This window comes from Stegostoma tigrinum, chromosome 35 (assembly GCF_030684315.1).
Source record: "Stegostoma tigrinum isolate sSteTig4 chromosome 35, sSteTig4.hap1, whole genome shotgun sequence".
NCBI lineage: Eukaryota > Metazoa > Chordata > Chondrichthyes > Orectolobiformes > Stegostomatidae > Stegostoma > Stegostoma tigrinum.
Window position 1 is genome coordinate 3,774,102 of NC_081388.1, and position 17,408 is coordinate 3,791,509.

Below are 17,408 nucleotides of genomic sequence, written 5' to 3' on the forward strand. Positions count from 1 at the left end.
TGTGCGGCAACACTGTACACTTTTCACAGTACTCCTGAACTTGAGTACATATGACAATAAGGCTTAAACCAAATAAATATCAAGGAAAAAATGCTTTCTCTGGTAGAAGTACTGGAATATAGGACACAGGTTCTGGTCCCTTATCTAAGGAAAGATATAATGGCATTTGAGGCAACCCAGTTCACTAAATTAATACTAAGTATGGAGGAACAATCTTATGAAGAGAGGTTGAACAGTTTGGGCCTGCACTCATTGGAATACAAAAGAATGGGAGACAACCTTGTTAAAAGGTTGCAGGGTTAAAAGGCGGCACGGTGGCTCAGTGGTTAGCACTGCAGCCTTACAGCACCAGGGACCCGGGTTCAATTCCAGATTCAGGTAACTGTCTGTGTGGAGTTTGCACATTCTCCCTGTGTCTGCGTGGGCTTCCTCCGGGTGCTCCGGTTTCCTCCCACAGTCCAAAGATGTGCAGGGTCAGTGGATTGGCCATAATAAATTGCCCATAGTGTTCAGGGGTGTGTGGGTTATAGGGGGATGGGTCTGGGTGGAATGCTTCAAGGGGCGGTGTGGACTTGTTGGGCCAAAGGGCCTGTTTCCACACTGTAGGGAATCTAATGTAATGTTGAAATATATAAGATTCTCAGGCAGCTTTACAGAGTAGATGTGGAGAGGTTATTTCCCCTTGTGGGAGAGTCTATGACCAGAGAGTATAATCTCAGAGTAAGGGGTCATGCATTTAAGACAGAGATGAGGAGGAATTTCTTCTCCGAGGATAGTGAATCTGTGGCATCATTTACTGCACAGGGCTTTCAAAGCTGGGTCACTATATAAACTGAAGGCTGGGATACAAAACATTGTTATCAGGAAAGGAATTGAGGGCTTTGGAGAAAAGCCAAGAAAGTGGTGTTGAGGATTATCAGATCAGCCACAATCTCATTAATGATGGAGCAGACTTTACAGGCTGAATAGCCTACTTCAGTTCTTACATTATATAGTCTTGAGATCAAGGACATGAGGGCACAGGCTTAAGGTAATTAGCAAAAAAAGCAATAAAGACGCATGGAAAAGCCCATTCACACATGCATTGGTTAGAATCGAGAACGCACTGCTCGAGAGTGTTATCGAGACAGAATCCATTGAGGCTTTCAAAAGGGAATTAGATCATTACCTGGAAATGAGAAACATGGAGCAAGGGCAGGCAGAAGGGATTTGTTTAATTTGGAGTCATGTTCAGCACAACATCATGGGCCAAAAGGCCTGCTCCTGTACTGTGCTGTTCTATGTAAAGCTGCAGGGAGAAGCTAGGATAATGACACCAACTGCATCATTGATTCAGGGATCCAGGGTACAAACGAAGGACGGAATAGCCACCATTATTCTGTAACAACTCTGTGATTGATCCTCTTTCACAGGTCAGCCTCAACTAGAGTGTCCTGACCAATGGAAAGAATTCCATCAAAAATGTTATTACTTCTCACCAAACACAGAAGACTGGTCAACATCACAAAGATTCTGCTTATCAAAGACGTCCAATCTGGTTGTGATTAACAGCGCCGAGGAACAGGTTAGAATTTTTCTGGAAGTCTCTCAAGGTGACATCAATGGCCTGAAAAATTCCTCACAGCTGCTCCCAGACCTTCCCTGGCACGCCAGATGACACCCTAGCTGCTGGTGTAACCAGGATTGCTATTACAGTCTTGGTGAAAGAAGATCAGGAGAGAGGAATCTGAGGATTTCCCACATACACAGAATGGGACTAATTATCTTTGCAGATGGGTGGGAAAGTAACATGTTAAAAAATCTCAAACTGGCATGATTCTGGGTATAATGCAGGCAGGGCACTGGGACCAGCTGACCAACCTGTTCTCAAGATAACAAAGTGTGGAACTGGATGAACACAGCAGGCCAAGCAGCATCTCAGGAGCACAAAAGCTGACGTTTCATCAAAGATGAAGGGTCTAGGCCCGAAACGTGAGCTTTTGTGCTCCTGAGATGCTGCTTGGCCTGCTGTGTTCATCCAGCTCCACACGTTGTTATCTTGGATTCTCCAGCATCTGCAGTTCCCATTATCTCTGTTCTCAGGATAGGCTAATTATAATAAGCCTCCACGACTTAGATCTTTTCATTGGCTGTGGCATCACTGACAAGGCCAGCATTCATTGACCATCCCTAATTGCCTTTGAACTGGGTCCATTTCAGAAGGCAATTAAAAATCAATTGTTGTATATTTGGAGGAACACATAGGCTAGCCTAAAGGACCTTATTGCGCCAGATGGGCTTTCATCATCAATGATAACAGAGTTCATGCTCGCCATCACTGGGGTTAGCTTTCAATTCCAGGAGCTGCCCTGGTGGAATTTGAATGCACATCTCAAAACCATTAACTCAGGCATCCAGGTTCCCAGACCTATCTACCACTACATCACCATCTCCTCACGTAACTCTCTCCCTGGCTGTTTGAGTTTTACAGGCCTCAGGAAGCCCTACAGCTAATGGGAGGTTAAAATTTCCCAATGGAAGAGTCAAATATATTTTCAGCACAGCTTGTGGGCCAAGGAGTGCAGGTGAGCTACATCCTTGTTCACTTCCCCTCCCCCAAAACTTGCTTCTGTCCCTTCCATCATTCCCTCTCACCCAAACCTAGCGAGGAGAATGTGTGGAACAAGCCAATCAAGCTGAATAGGAAACAAACTCTGTGGGGACATGATGGTAGTGTGGTAATGTCTCTGGACTAACAACCCCACAGCCAGATCATTTCTCTGGAGAGGTGCATTTAAATCCCACATTGGGGCTTGGTCAGAATTAAACTTAATTAATAAACTATGGATTTTTAAAACAGGTTTAACTAGTGATGACCATGACATCTGTCATTGGTTTTCACAACAATCAATCTGGTTCAGCAATGTTCTTTAGAGAACAAAATCTATCTGCCTGAGATGTGACTTCAGGCCCACAATGATATAATTGAAACATAACAGCTCTGGAAGGGCAATTAGAGATGTGCGCCAAGTGCTGGCATTACCTGTGATAGCCACAACCCAGGAAAGAGAAATGAAACATTTCCAGGATACAACTCATCTACCCTCTGGAAAATCCTGCCTCTTGTCAAGATTGAGGCCAGTGCTTTTGCTTGTCATCTTTTCTTGTTGGCCCTCTGTGATCACAAATCCATTAACATAGTGATAGATATCATTGCTCCCCTCAACCCTGCCACAAACACAACAACAATAGCTTGTGAATCCGCATGGTGAAAGGTTCCAATTGTTATCTCCTCTTAACATGTTCTTGTTAAAATACAGACTGAATCTCTGTGAAATTCTCCTTGCTAATCAACATGAATGATGAGTATCGGTTTGAAAGTTGCTACTGATAAGGGCTCAGACAAGTCAGCCTTGAATTTGAGATAGCAAGAACTGCAGATGCTGGAGTCAGAGATAACAAAGTGTAGAGGTGGAGAAACACAGCAGGCCAGGCAGCATCAGAGGAATAGGGCAGCTGACATTTTGGATCAGGACCCTTCTTCAAAAATTCTGGCCTGCTGTGTTCCTCCGGCTCCATACTTTGTTAGCCTTGAATTGGAGCCTTGATTCCTCAGGCACCACCAATGCTTCTAATTTCCCCAAATGGCGACATGAAGTACGTGTGTATTGACCTCAGCTATTGTGGTACTAGTGAGCTTATCAGAAAAGCAGGAAATGAGATGTGTCCTTCCCCCAAGTCTACAGCAGGTATGGGGCTCAAGCACTTAGTTCAAACCTTACTCTGAATCTGGTTTTCCATGAAGTCATCAAGCTCCATTTGGCCAGAAGCTCAGCCTGGAGGGAACTGAGAAGTGAGAAAGATAATCTTAATGAGGAATTACAAAGAGCAGGAATGGTCACCTTGACCCCACAGTAAAGGATCCTCTTTACCTCCTAACGCCATCCCTGCCCTATGACTTTTGATCTCCCAATCCCAGGTGTCTGTGCCCTGATTCTCACACCCCACTGCTAGCACTGCTTAGTGTGCTTATTTCCACCAATCCCACCCCACCAGCTCCTGAAACCAACCCATCCCCACATAAGTGGCCCCCAGGCCATTGTTCACCAGCAAGCCTCAGACACATTAGCAATCTTCATGCTCTTGTCATCTAAGAGGCAATGTCCAGGGGACCTCAGACCATATCCTTCCTACAAAGGGCTAATTATCTTGCTCAGATGCTGGTCACACGAGACATTCTAATGACTGCTACCAAACCTCTCGGCTGCAATGTTCTATGACACTGACAACAAAAGGTGCTGGAGTATTTTCAGATAGTTCTTTTAAAACTGCCCTTACATTGAAATTTTATTTGGACACCTACAGGGATTTTTGAATAAAGAGATTAGACTAACTCGACACTGGATTGGACTCAATGGTACAAACGTGGATAATTGGAACTGGGTGGATGGAACACAATATAATACCACATTCAAGTAAGTAAGGTTATAATATATTCAGTCTTTATGTTACAATGGGCTGCGTGCTGTCTTTCCGTGCTGTCTCACTCTGTAATGCTGTGCTGTGCACATCAAACAGAAACCCAGGTTGGTCTTTTGTGGTCAGTTCCCAATGTCATTGGGTTTTGGCCAAGTCCTATTTTCCAAGCCACGCATTTCCTCACACCCTCCCCCTCAACACCCAACTCTGCTAATGGCACCTGAAACTGGAGCTGGAATAGATCATTTAGCCCATTTAGCCTATTACACTAATTAACATGATCACACTTGATCCAGGGTTCAACACTTTCCTGCCAGTTCACTGATTCCCTGAGAGACCAAAGATCTCTCGATCCCAGTCTTCAATATATTCAGCGATGGAATATCCACAACCCTTTGAGGAAAAGAATTCTAAAGATTCAGAACCCTCTGAGTGAAGTGATTTCTCTTCATCTCAGTCCTAAATAATTGCCTTTACCCGGACCCTGTGTATCTATCATCTCTTCCAGCCTAATAAATGTGAGATATTAGCACTGCCCTAATCCTTGAACAGCCTGGACTTCAATCCATAGATTAGTTGCAGAGATGAAAGGCACGTCATATGAGGAGAGATTGAACAGTTTAGGCCTGTACTCACTTTAGAAGAGTGAGCGGAGATCTAATTGAAGCAGATAAGATACTAAAGGAGATTGATAGAATAGATGTAGAGCAGTTGTTTCTCTTTGTGGTGGTGGCCTAGCATGAGAGGTCATAGTTTTCGGCTAAAGGATAGCAGATTTAAAACAGTGATGAGGAGGAATTACTTTTCCCAAAGAGTCGTGAATCCGTGGGTGCGGTGGGTGTTGAGACATTGAGTAAATTTAAGAAGGGGATAGACAGATTTTTAATTAGTAATGGGTTAAAGGGTTATGGGGGTGTGGGTGTAGTCTGGAAAGTAGACCTGAGATCACCCACGATTGTATTACTTGGCAGACAAGGTTCAAGATGCTGAATGGCCTACTCCTGCTCCTAGTTATTTTAAGTGTTTGTGGCTATTTCTTCAGCTTTTTGGGCCCTAAGCTGTAGAGTCCCTCTATAACTTGTATATCTCTCTACTTCATAACTCTTTGAAAGAGCCTACTAATATCTATGTACCTTGCCATTGAATGCCATTTGCAAATGCTCCAGTGGAGTGTGTTGAATATTTCACTATTTTGGGTTGGTGGCCTTGTTCATGAATCACTGTAAGCTAGCATTCAGTTGGAACATCGGCAGTTCCTACTATCTCAGAGTCAGTTTTATTCAGATGGAGCAAGCCATTCAGAATACAAAAGGAATGTTATACTAATTCATCTTATGATAAAGGCTAAGAGTTAGCCAGACTTACTTTAAGAGTATCGAACCTTGGTAAGACAGCCCCTTGGGGTAATGCATACAGTTCTGGTTCCTTGCCTCAACAAAGATTGACCTGTCCAAGAGAGATGCAGCAGAGGCCCACCAGGCTGATTCCTGGGATGATAGCACAGGGGTGATTTCATTTGCTTTGTTATTGTCACATATTGAAATAAAATAAAAAGAATTGTTTTGCATGCTATGAGGAGAGATTGAGTAAACTGGACATGTATCTTCCACATAAACAAGAGGCAGTCTCGTTGAAGCTCACAGAAAAATCTTAAGAGTGACGTGCAATGAGGCAGACTTGATAAGGGAGCTTATAATGAAGGAAGCCTTCGGAGGTAGTGACCTTAATGTGATAGAAATTACTCTGTAATTTGAGAGGGAAGCGGTAGAATCAGACATAATGGTATTACAGCTGAATAAAGGCAACTACAGAGGCATGGAGGAGGAGCTGGGCAGAATTGACTAGGAGAGGAGCCTAGCAAGAAATACAATGGAATAGCAATGGGGGGTGTTTCTGGGAGTAATTCAGGATACACAGCAAGAATTCATTCCTAGGAAAATGAAGGGTACTAAAAGGAAGAGAGATAGTAGGAACTGCAGATGCTGGAGAATCCAAGATAACAAGGTGTAGAGCAGAATGAACACAACAGGCTAAGCAGCATCATAGGAGCAGGAAGGCTGACGTTTTGGGCCTAGACCCTTCTGCAGAAATGGGGGAGGGAAGGGGCTTCTGAAATAAATAGGGAGAGAGGGGGAGGCAGATGGAAGATGGATAGATGAAAAGATAGGTGGAGAGTAGACAGACAAGTTACAGAGGCAGGGATGGAGCCAGTAGAGGTAAGTATAGGTGGGGAGGTAGAGAGGGGATAGGCCAGTCCGGGGAGGACAGACACGTCAAGGGGGTGGGATGAGGTTCGTAGGTAGGAAATGGAGGTGCGGTTTGAGGTGGGAGGAGGAGATAGGAGAGAGGAAGAACAGGTTCGGGAGACGGGGACGAGCTGGGCTGATTTTGAGATGCGGTGGGGGAGGGGAGATTTTGAAGCTGGTGAAGTCTACATTGATACCATTGGGCTGCAGGGCTCCCAAGCAGAATATGAGTTGTTGTTCCTGCAACCTTCGGGTGACAAAGTTGTGCAGGAAGCCCAGGATGGACATGTCGTCTGAGGAATGGGAGGGGGAGTTGAAATGGTTCACGACTGGGAGATGCAATTGTTTGTTGCGAACCGAGTGTAGGTGTTCTGCAAAGCGATCCCCAAGCCTCCGCTTGGTTTCCCCAGTGTAGAGGCGGCCACAACCAGTACAGAAGATGCAGTATAACACATTGGCAGATGTGCAAGTGAACCTCTGCTTGATCTGGAAAGTATTCTTGGGGCCTGGAAAGTATTCTTGGGGTCTGGAAAGTATTCTTGGGGTCTGGAATGGAGGTGAGGGAAGTGGTGTGGGGGCAGTTTGCAGGGAAAAGTGCCGGGTGTGATGGGTCTGGAGGGGAGTGTGGAGTCGGCAAGGGAGTCACAGAGAGAGTGGTCCCTCTGGAATGCAGGCAAGGGTGGGGAAGGAAAATGTCTTTGGTGGTGGGGTCAGATTGCAGATGGCGGAAGTGTCGGAGGATGATGCATTGGATCCAGAGTTTGTTGGAGTGGTACGTGAGGATGAGGGGGATTCTTTTTTGGTTGTTATTGCGGGGACGGGGTTTGAGGGATGAGTTGCGGGAAATGCAAGTGACACGGTCGATGGCGTTCTCAACCACTGATGGGGGGAAGTGGCGGTCCTTGAAAAATGAGGGAAAGTGAGGCAACTATAGCTGGCAAGAAAAGTCAGGGACAGCTTATATGCAAAAGAAAAAGCATATAATGCGGACAGGGGCATTGGAAAGCCTACAAAGATGAATAGAGGGCAACAAAGAAAGAAATAAGGGGGAAGAAGATTAAATATGAGGGTAAGCTAGCCAGTAAAAAAAAATTGCAGGTGTTTCTTCAGATATACAAAGAGCAAAAGAGAGGCAAAAGTGTACATTGGATCACTGGAAAATGACACTGGAGAAGTAATGGGGAACAAAGAAATGGTTGAAGAACTGAATAAGTACTTTGCATCAGTCTTCACAGTGGAAGACACGAGTAATCGCCCAAAAATTCAAGAGAGTTTGGGGACAGGGGTGAGTATGGTGACTATCACCAAGGAGAAGGTGCTAGAAAAACTGAAAGGTCTGAAGGTGGATAATTCACCAGATGGGCTACATGCTAGACTTCTGAAAGAGATAGTTGAAGAGATAGTAGAGGCTTTAGTGGTGTTCTTTCAGGAATCACCAGAGTCAGGGAGGGTCCTGGAGGTCTGGAAAATCACGAATGTAAACCCCCACCCTCCCAGTTTAAGGATGAAGCAAGGCAAAAGACTGAAAATTACAGGCCGATTAGCCTGACCTTGGTCGTTGGTAAGATTTTGGAGTCCGTTGTGAAGGTAAGATTTCTGAATACTTGGAAATGCATGGCGAAATAGAGCAAAGTCAGCATGGTTTCATTAAAGGGAGGCTATGTCTGACAAATCGATTAGAATTCATTCAGGAAGTAACAAGCAGGTTAGACCAAGGGCAGCCAATGGATCTTATCTTCTGGACTTGCGGAAAGCCTTTAATAACACACCGCACAGGAGGCTGAGTAAGTAAGGGGCCATGGTGCTAGAGGCAAGGTACTAGCATGGATAGAAGATTGGTTGTCTGGCAGAAAGCAGAGAGTGGGGATAAAACGGCCCTTCTTGAGATGGCAGCTGGTAACTAGTGGTGTTCCACAAGGATCAGTGCTAGGGCCACAGCTTCTCACTTTACACATTAATGATCTAGATGAAGGAACTGTGGGCATTCTGGGTAAGTTTTCTGATGTTACAAAGGTAGGTGGATGGGCGAGTAGTATTGAGGAGGCAGGGAGACGGCAGAAAGAGTTAAATAGGTTCAGAGAGTAGACAAAGCAGTGGCAGATGGAATGCAATAGGAAAATGTGAGGTCATGCAATTTGATAAGAAGAATAGAGACCTGGACTATTCTCCAAATGGGATAAAATTCAGAAGCCTGAACTGCAAAAGGATTTGGGAGTCCTAGCCCAGGTTTCTTTCAAGGTAAACCTGCAGGTTGATGCAGTAGTTAGGAAGGCAAATACAATGTTGGCATTTATTTCGAGAGGACTAGAATATAAAAGCAGAGATGTACTTCTGAGGCTTTATGAAGCTTTGGTCAGACAACATTTAGAGTGTAGTGAGCAATTTTCGTCCTGTTATCTCAGGAAGGATGTACTGGCCCTGGAGCAATCCAGAGGAGGTTCACAAGAATGGTCCCAGGAATAAAAGGCTTAACATATGAGGAACATTGGAGGACTCTATACTTGATAGCATTTAGAAGGATGAGGGATGCTAATTGAAACTTACAGAATACTGAATGGCCTGGACAGAGTGGATGTTGTGAAGATGTTTCCATTGGTAGGAGAGACCAGGACACGAGGGCACAGCCTTAGAGTAAAGGATAGATCCTTTAGAACCGAGATCTGGAGAAGCTTCTTCAGCCAGAGAGTGGTGAATCTGTGGAATTCATTGGCACAGAGGGCTGTAGAGGTCAGGTCATTGAGTACATTTAAAAGAGAGATAGATAGGCTCATGATTGTCAAGGGGATCAAAGGTTACAGGGAGAAAGCTAGAGAATGGGGTTGAGAAACATCAGCTATGATTGAATGGCTGAGCAGACTCGATGGGTCGAATGGCCTAATTTCTGCTCCTATGTCTTATGGCCCGTGGTCTACAATTAGACGGAACAATCTCAGACTCAGGGGTTGGCCATTTAGGATAGAGATTGGGAGGATTTTCTTCACTCAGAGATTGGTAAATTTTTGGAATTCTCAACTGCAGAGACTTGTAGAAACATCATTGAGTGTGTTCAAGACTGATCAATTTTAGTTATTAATGAGATCGGGATACAGGGATAATGTGGGAATGTGGCATTGAGGTTGATGACCAGTCATGAGCTAGAATGACAGAGCATGACCAAGGTACTAAATGGCCTGCCTATACCTGGCCTTCTGCTCCTAATGACATTATATGAATGTAAATTACTGATCTAAGCTACACTCCTGCTGAAATGTGGGAAATACACATCTAAAATCATGAGAAACCTGGGGGGGGGCCATTTTAACCCAATTCCCCAGATTGGAAGCCCAGTGAGTCAGATGGAATGCTCCTGTCCAATGTTAACCTTCACCAACAACAATGTAGAGTAAACCAGCAAGAACATGAAGCCTGGGCTTTTCCAGCAACGTGTGTCAAGAGCTCAAATGGCCAAAAATTGATTCTCCTCCTTTCTACAGTTCGGCACAACATCAAGGGCCGAAGGGCCTATACTGTGCTGTAATGTTCTATGTTCTGTTCTCTATGTTCTAAGTCTAATCTGGAGTTTCTATCCCTGTCAGTAACCCTGTATCCCAAGGACAGGAATTAAAAGGGCCAATGACTGTACCGCACTCTGTGTCCAGTCTCACTGATGCACATACACACAGACAACCCTCAATATCAGAGGCATGTTTCAGTGGCTCACACTCTCACTCACTCCAGAGGCTTAAGAACAAGATCTAAGCCATCATCCCAATGCACTCCTGAAGGAACGTGTATTTCTGTCACAACCCTGTGTTGCCCTCTCAGGTGGACATGAAAGATCCAGTGAACGTCTTTCTGCTGTCCTGGACAGCATGATTTTCATTCCTTTATGGGATGTAGGCATCACTGGCAAAGCTGGCATTCATTGCCCATTCTTAATTCCCGTATGGCATTTCAGACGCCAGTTCAGATTCACTCACATTAGCGGAGTCACATGTAGGCCAAACCACATAAAGAAAGCAGATTCCCTTCCTGAAAGGACATTATTGAACCGATAGGGTTTTACAACAACCGATATCAGTTTCACAACATTGTCTGCAATATTCCAAATGACTGAATTGACTTTAAATTCTACAAGTTGTCACAGTGTGAAGTCATAGAGTCATACAGCATGGAAAAAGACCGTTCAATCCAAACAGTCTATGCTGACCATAATCCCAAACAAAACTAGTCCCACTAGCCTGTGCCTGGCCCATATCCCTCCAAACATTTCTTATTCATGTACTTATTCAAACGTCTTTTAAACATTGTACCTGTACCTGTATCCACCACTCCCTCTGGAAGTTCACTGTACGTACAAACAACTTTCTGTGTAAAAAAAAAAGTTACCCCTCCTGTCTATTTTAAATCTTTCTCCTCACAACTTAAAAATATCCCCTCTAGTCTTCCATCTTAGGGAAAAGACACCTTATCTATGCCCCAATGATTTTATAAACCTCTACAAGGTCACCCTTCAACTTCCTAGACTCCAGTGAAAAGTATCCCAGCTATCCAGCTTCTCCTCATCATTCAAACTCTCCATTCCCAGCAACATCCTGGTAAATCTCTTCGAACCTTCTCCAACTTAACACGCTTCCTATAACAGGGTGATCAGAAATGAATACAGTGCTCCTGAAGAGACTTCAACAATGTTTTGTACAACCTCAACATAATTTCCTAACTCCTATACTCAAAGATCTGAGCAATGAACGCAAGCAGCGTAAACATCTTCTTAACCACTGTATATGATGCAAATGCGATGCAAACAAAGAATTATATACCTGAATCCCTCGGTCTCTCTGTTCTACAACACTACCCAAGGCCTTACTTTTAATTGTATAAGTCCCGACCTTGTTTGTTCTACCCAAATGCAACAGTTCACATTTATCCAAATTAAACTCCATTTGCCACTCTTCAGCCCATTGACCCAATTGCTCAAGATCTGTCTGTAATCATAGATAATCTTCTTTATTGCCCAAATTTGGTGTCATCTGCAAAATTACTAACTTTGCATTCTATAGCCTATCCCAGTCATTTATATAAATGACAAACAAAACTGGGCCCAACACTGATCCCCATGGAAGGAAAACCACTGGTCACAGGCCTCCAGTTTAAAAAACAACACTCCACCACCTGTCCAATACCACCAAGATAACTCTGTATCCAATTGCCAAGCTCACCTTGAAACGCATGTGGTCTAACTTTACTAATTATTCTACCATGTCGAACCTTGTCAAAGACTTTACTAAAGTCCACGTAAATGATTGCTACTGTTCTGCTGTCAATCTTCTTCGTTACTTCCTCCAAAAACTCAATCAAGTTTGGCAGACATGATTTCCCTCACGCAATACCATGAATTCACATCCATTTTGTTTGTCATTTATTTAAATGACTGGGATAGGCTAAAGAATGCATAGTTAGTAATTTTGCCACCAAATTTGGGCAATATTAACCTGGAATCTCCAGATTGTTAGCTCAGTGACATTACCACCTTGCCACTGATTCCAATTAACCAACCAGTAACAAATCATGTGATATTTATAACATTACTGCTTCCAGCCAGTTTAGTTCCCCCCAACATAACTGGTTCTCCTCATCCTTGATGCCTCGTTAGTCAATTTGCCCTGCACCCTCTTTGCAACATCAACATCCTTCCTATTATATGTTGCCCAGAACTGGGCACAATATTCTAGGTGAAGTCAAACTAGTGATTTACAAAAGGTCCATTAACACTGTAATGTACGCCTTTCTTAGTAAGAGTCAGGATTATACAGGTGTGGCAAGGTGGCTTAATGGTTAACACTGCTACCTGACAGCACCAGGGACCTGGGTTCAAATCCACCCTTGAGTGGCTGTCTGTGTGGAGTTTGCATGTTCTCCCTGTGTCTGCATAGGCTTTCTCTGGGTGCTCAAGTTTCCTCCCACAGTCTACATTGGCCATGCTAAATTGTCCATAGTGTTCAGTGGTGTGTAGATTAGGTGGGTTATAGGGGCAATGGGTCTGGGTGGGATGGTCCGAGGGTCAGTGTGGACTTGTTGGGCTGAAGGGCCTGTTTCCATTCTGTAGGGGTTCTATGAAATTGACAGGGGAGAGATAATTGACTGAATCTTAACAGGGTTTCATTTTTGGCAAAGGGTCAGTTTTGTGGATTTGCCAGTCAGAATAGCACCTGCTGGTGAAATAAGCTTAAGTCTTGTTCACTGATTTGTTTTTTAATTATTGTTCAGGTTTTGGGCTCCTGGTGAACCGAAAGATCTTAGGAGTTATGAAGCTTGTGGCGGTATGAAGAATGATGGGAGATGGAATGTCTACTCGTGTAGTCAGAAACTGAACTTCATCTGTGAACGCCCGGTTTTCTGTCATTTCAAATAACTTGCCAACCAGACCCCAGGGAAAAACCTGATTTTATTTCTTGTTTCCACGTCTATCTTCAGATTCTAGACTTGAATCTTGGCCCAACCACTCAGGCTAACTCCCCTGCCCCAAGTACAACAGCTCCTACTCTCTTTTTAATTTCAATTGTGCAAAATACCAAAACAAATAGCACATCTTACCCCTACCTTTAAGGAACATCAGAAAAAAACATTTGACAATTTAATTGTTTTTTTTTGCTGCCTAGAAAGCTTATTTCAACCAAATTTTTATGCATTAATTTGCTTAATGTAGAACTGTAGTAATTGCCTGAACCAGGATTGTGCGAGTCTGTGAGAATGTTACACTTTCTATGCTGTGACCATTCTGCCAGAAATGGGCATGTGCCATAAATTCTCTGTTCTAGCCACTTCATGGCAACTTTATCTTGATGTTTGTATCCACACTCCTCAAGCTGCTGATTTTTTTTTTGGGAATCCAAGAAAAGAAGATGCCCCACAGCTATCTAATGACAGCGCTGAGCACCATGGCGTTTTTCGCTTTCACCATTTTGAAATCTGGAACCCAGGCTAAGAGAGTTGGTCACGCTGGAATGAAACATAAGCTAGCTCCAAAGCAAAATCCTCCCCAATGCCTTTTCTCATTTTGAATCCGGCATAACCTCTCTGTGACAAACACAAAAGAATTTAAACCTTTACAACATGGACCAGACCACTTCAAATAAAACAAAATATAACTCTTTTGTTTCATTGTCTTCTGGCTAGGACATAAATGTTAGCCTGAGAGCAAGGCGATTTATTGAAAAGGCAAACAACTGGGAGGTCGTGGTCATTCCTATAGACAGAGTGAAGGTGCCCCATAATGCAATCGCCCAGACAATGTTTCCTCCTGCCACTATAAAGGATATCACACTATGAGCAGTGAGTAAAGTAGACAAGATTCAAAGAACTACAATTAAAATGCGGTTTCACCTGCCTTGTGTGTTTGGGTCCTTGGACAACAAAGAGGGAGAAATGTTAGCTGTTGTTAACCCTTTTGAAAAAAGTCACATTTTTACAGGGAGTACAGAAGCAGAGGGACCTGGCTGTACATATGCACAGATCACTGAAGGCGGCAAGACAGGCAGAGAGAGCAGTAAATAAAGCATTCAGTATCCTCAGCTTTATAAACAGGGATGTAGAGTACAAGATAACAAAGTGTGGAGCTGGATGAACGCAGCAGGTCAAGCAGCATCTTAGGAGCACAAAAGCTGACGTTTCGGGCATAGACCCTTCATCAGAAAAGGGGGAGGGGGAGGTGGTTCTGAAATAAATAGGGAGAGAGGGGGAGGCGGATCGAAGATGGATAGAGGAGAAGAAAGGTGCAGAGGAGACAGACAAGTTAAAGGGGCGGGGATGGAGCCTGTTGAGGTGAGTGTAGGTGGGGAGGGGATAGGTTAGTCCGTGGAGGACGGACATGTCATGGGGACGGGATGAGGTTAGAAGGTAGGAAATAGAGGCGCGGCTTGAGGTGGGAGGAGGGGATAGGTGAGAGGAAGAACAGGTTAGGGAGGCAGGGACGAGCAGGGCTGGTTTTTGGATGCGGTGGGGAGAGGGGAGATTTTGAAGCTGGTGAAATCCACATTGATACCATTGGGCTACAGGGTTCCCAAGCAGAATATGCGTTGCTGTTCCTGCAACCTTCAAGTGGCATCATTGTGGCACTGCAGGAGACCCAGGATGGACATGTCGTCTAAGGAATGGGAAGGGGAGTTAAAATGGTTCATGACTGGGAGGTGCAGTTGTTTGGTGTGGACCAAGCGTAGGTGTTCTGCAAAGCTGTCCCCAAGCCTCCGCTTGGTTTCTCCGATGTAGAGGAAGCCACAATGGGTACAGCAGATGCAGTATACCACATTGGCAGATATGAGCAGGCTAGATAGTGGAGATAAGGAGAAACATTCCTGCTTGAAGAAACAAGATGATGATACAGGTTTAAAGTGATGTTTGTTTTCATCAGTCAGAGCATTGAGCACAGGAGACAGGACGGTTTGTTGCAGCTATACAAAACAGTGATGCTGTAAACAAAAGCAAACTGTTGGGGAAAACCTCAGCAGGTCTGGCAGCACCTATGGAAAGAGATCAGAGTTATTGTTGAGTTATTATTGTCAAAACTGATGGTAGCTAAGAAAAAAATCAGGTTTTATGCAGAAGACAGGATAGGGGGAGGGGATGGGGAGGAAGCAGTAGCTGGAGATAGAGCCCAAAGAAAGAGAAAAGAACGGTTGGATAGACAAAGGAGTGAATAGCAGTCAGGCTGGGAGGGTAAGTAGCTAATAATAGGGACTGTTAGTGACGAACAATGGGTTGTGTGTAATAGCTGTCTGTGAGATAACAAGGCCTGGTGGGTGGGGGTAAGGGTAAGAACATGGGGCAGTTCAAGTCTTAAAGCTGGAACAAAAACAGAAGTTGCTGGAAAAGCATGGGATGCCTGGCAGCATCTGTGAAGGAAAAATCAGAGTTAACATTTCAGGTCCGGTGACCCAGTTGAATGCAATGATAGTGTCTAGAAGGCTGCAGGGTCCCCAAGTGGAAAATGAGGGTCAGTTCTTCCAGCTTGCGTTAAACTTCACTGCAACCCTGTAGCAAGCCCAAGACAGACACTGGCCAGGGAACAGAGTGGTGTGCTGAAGTGGCAGGCACTTGGAAGCTCAGGGACTTGTTTTGCTGACAGAATGTAGGTGTTCTGCAGAGCAGTCATCCAGTCTACGCTTTGTTTTCCTAGTGTGGAGGAAACTACATTGGGAGCAGTGAATGCAGTAGACTAGATTGAGTGAAGCGCCGCTTCACCTGGAAGTTGTGCTTAGAACCTTGGATACTGCGGGGTAGGAAGTAAAAGGACAGGTGTCTGTAGTTGCATGGGAAGATGCCGTGGGGCTGTGAGGGGTGTCAGGAGCGCAAGAGGAGTGGACCAGGTTGTCCCAGAGGAAATCATCCCTTTGAAAAGGGGGGGGGGGGTGGTGCTAGTGGGGGTGGTAGAACATGGGAGAGGGAACGTGTCTAGTGGCAGCATCACAGTGGAGGTGACAGAAATTGTGGAAAACGATCCTCTGGATGTGGATGCTGATAAGATGGTAGGTGAGGACAAGGGAAACCCTATGGCTGTTATGGGTGGGAAGAGACAGTGAGAAGGCCTAAGGTCAGATCCAGCTGAGGGTCCCATCAACTATGGCACTAGGGAATCCTTATTTCAGCAAGAAAGTGGACATTTGAGAGGCACCCTTGGCAAAGCTGACATCATCAGAACCTGTGGAATGGAGACAGAGGAACTGGGAGAAGGGAACTGAATCTTTTTGGGAAGCAAGGTGTGAGGATGTATAGTCAATGTAATTGTGGGAGCCTGTTGTGTTTGTAGTGGATACTAGTAGCCACCATAACCCAAAAATGGAAACAGATGATGTCAAAGAAGGGAAAGGAGGAGTCAGAGATGGACCAGGTGAATGAGAGCGCAGGGAGGAAATTGGAAGCAAAATTAGTAAACTTTTCCAGGTTAGAGAGGGAAGCAAAGCCAATAATACTATTGCTATACCAAAGAAAGTGGAGAGTAGGGGCCAGAGAAATACCAGAACATGAAATGTTCCAGATACCCTTCAGAAACAGACATAACTAAGGCCCATGGGCCACCCCCTGCCCTGAGGAAAGAGAGACGAGTTAAGAGAAGTTGTTCAGGGTGAGGATGAGCTCGGCCAAGTAGCGGAGGCTGTTGCTGGATGGGGATAGTTCAGGCTTTATTCCCCCCTGCCCCCAGGAAGGAGCAGAGAACCCTGAGACAATCTTAATAGGGGAATGGATGTGTGAAGAGAGTGCACGTCCAGGTCGTGGCTGGAGCCCACAAACTGGAAATTCTGAAATTGGCATAAAGCGTCAGAGGAATCACAAGTAGGCAGGGAATGAACAAGGGGACAGAAGACCAAGTTGAGTTAGGACAAGATCGGTTCTGTGTGGCTGCAGCAGGCAGAAGAACTGGATCTGCCCAGGATGTCCTGTTTGTGGATTTTGGGTCAGAGGTCGAAATGAACCTTGCATGGCTGGGGACAAACTATCAGCTTGGAGATGGGATCACCACATGAAGCAATGTTAGTGACCATAGTGGACACAATATCCCGGTGCGTTGAGCTAACTACTCTAAAATTCCCAGGTTTCCCATTGCAGCCCTTCTAATACTCCCAACGCCTCCTCAACTGTGATATGAACTGTTACCGAGATCTCACCACTAACTGTCCCAAGGTGCCAAGTCTCAATGCCTTTCTAAACAGTTAACACAGAGAAGAACTATTC

At 44.7% G+C, this 17,408-nt stretch overlaps 1 protein-coding gene across 4 annotated transcripts in view; it reads left to right on the forward strand.

Moving 5' to 3' along the window:
• LOC125447582 (C-type lectin domain family 10 member A-like) overlaps positions 1-13,835 on the forward strand; it is a 64,446-nt gene extending 50,611 nt beyond the window's left edge. For all 4 annotated transcript variants that reach the window (XM_048522103.2, XM_048522102.2, XM_048522101.1 and 1 more), the window contains 3 exons: positions 1,413-1,564; positions 4,345-4,454; positions 12,951-13,835. In XM_048522103.2, coding sequence (XP_048378060.1) covers positions 1,413-1,564; positions 4,345-4,454; positions 12,951-13,095 — 407 coding nt within the window. In that variant the 3' untranslated portion in view covers positions 13,096-13,835. The remainder of the gene's footprint in view (positions 1-1,412; positions 1,565-4,344; positions 4,455-12,950) is intronic.
• Positions 13,836-17,408: the final 3,573 nt, after the last annotated feature.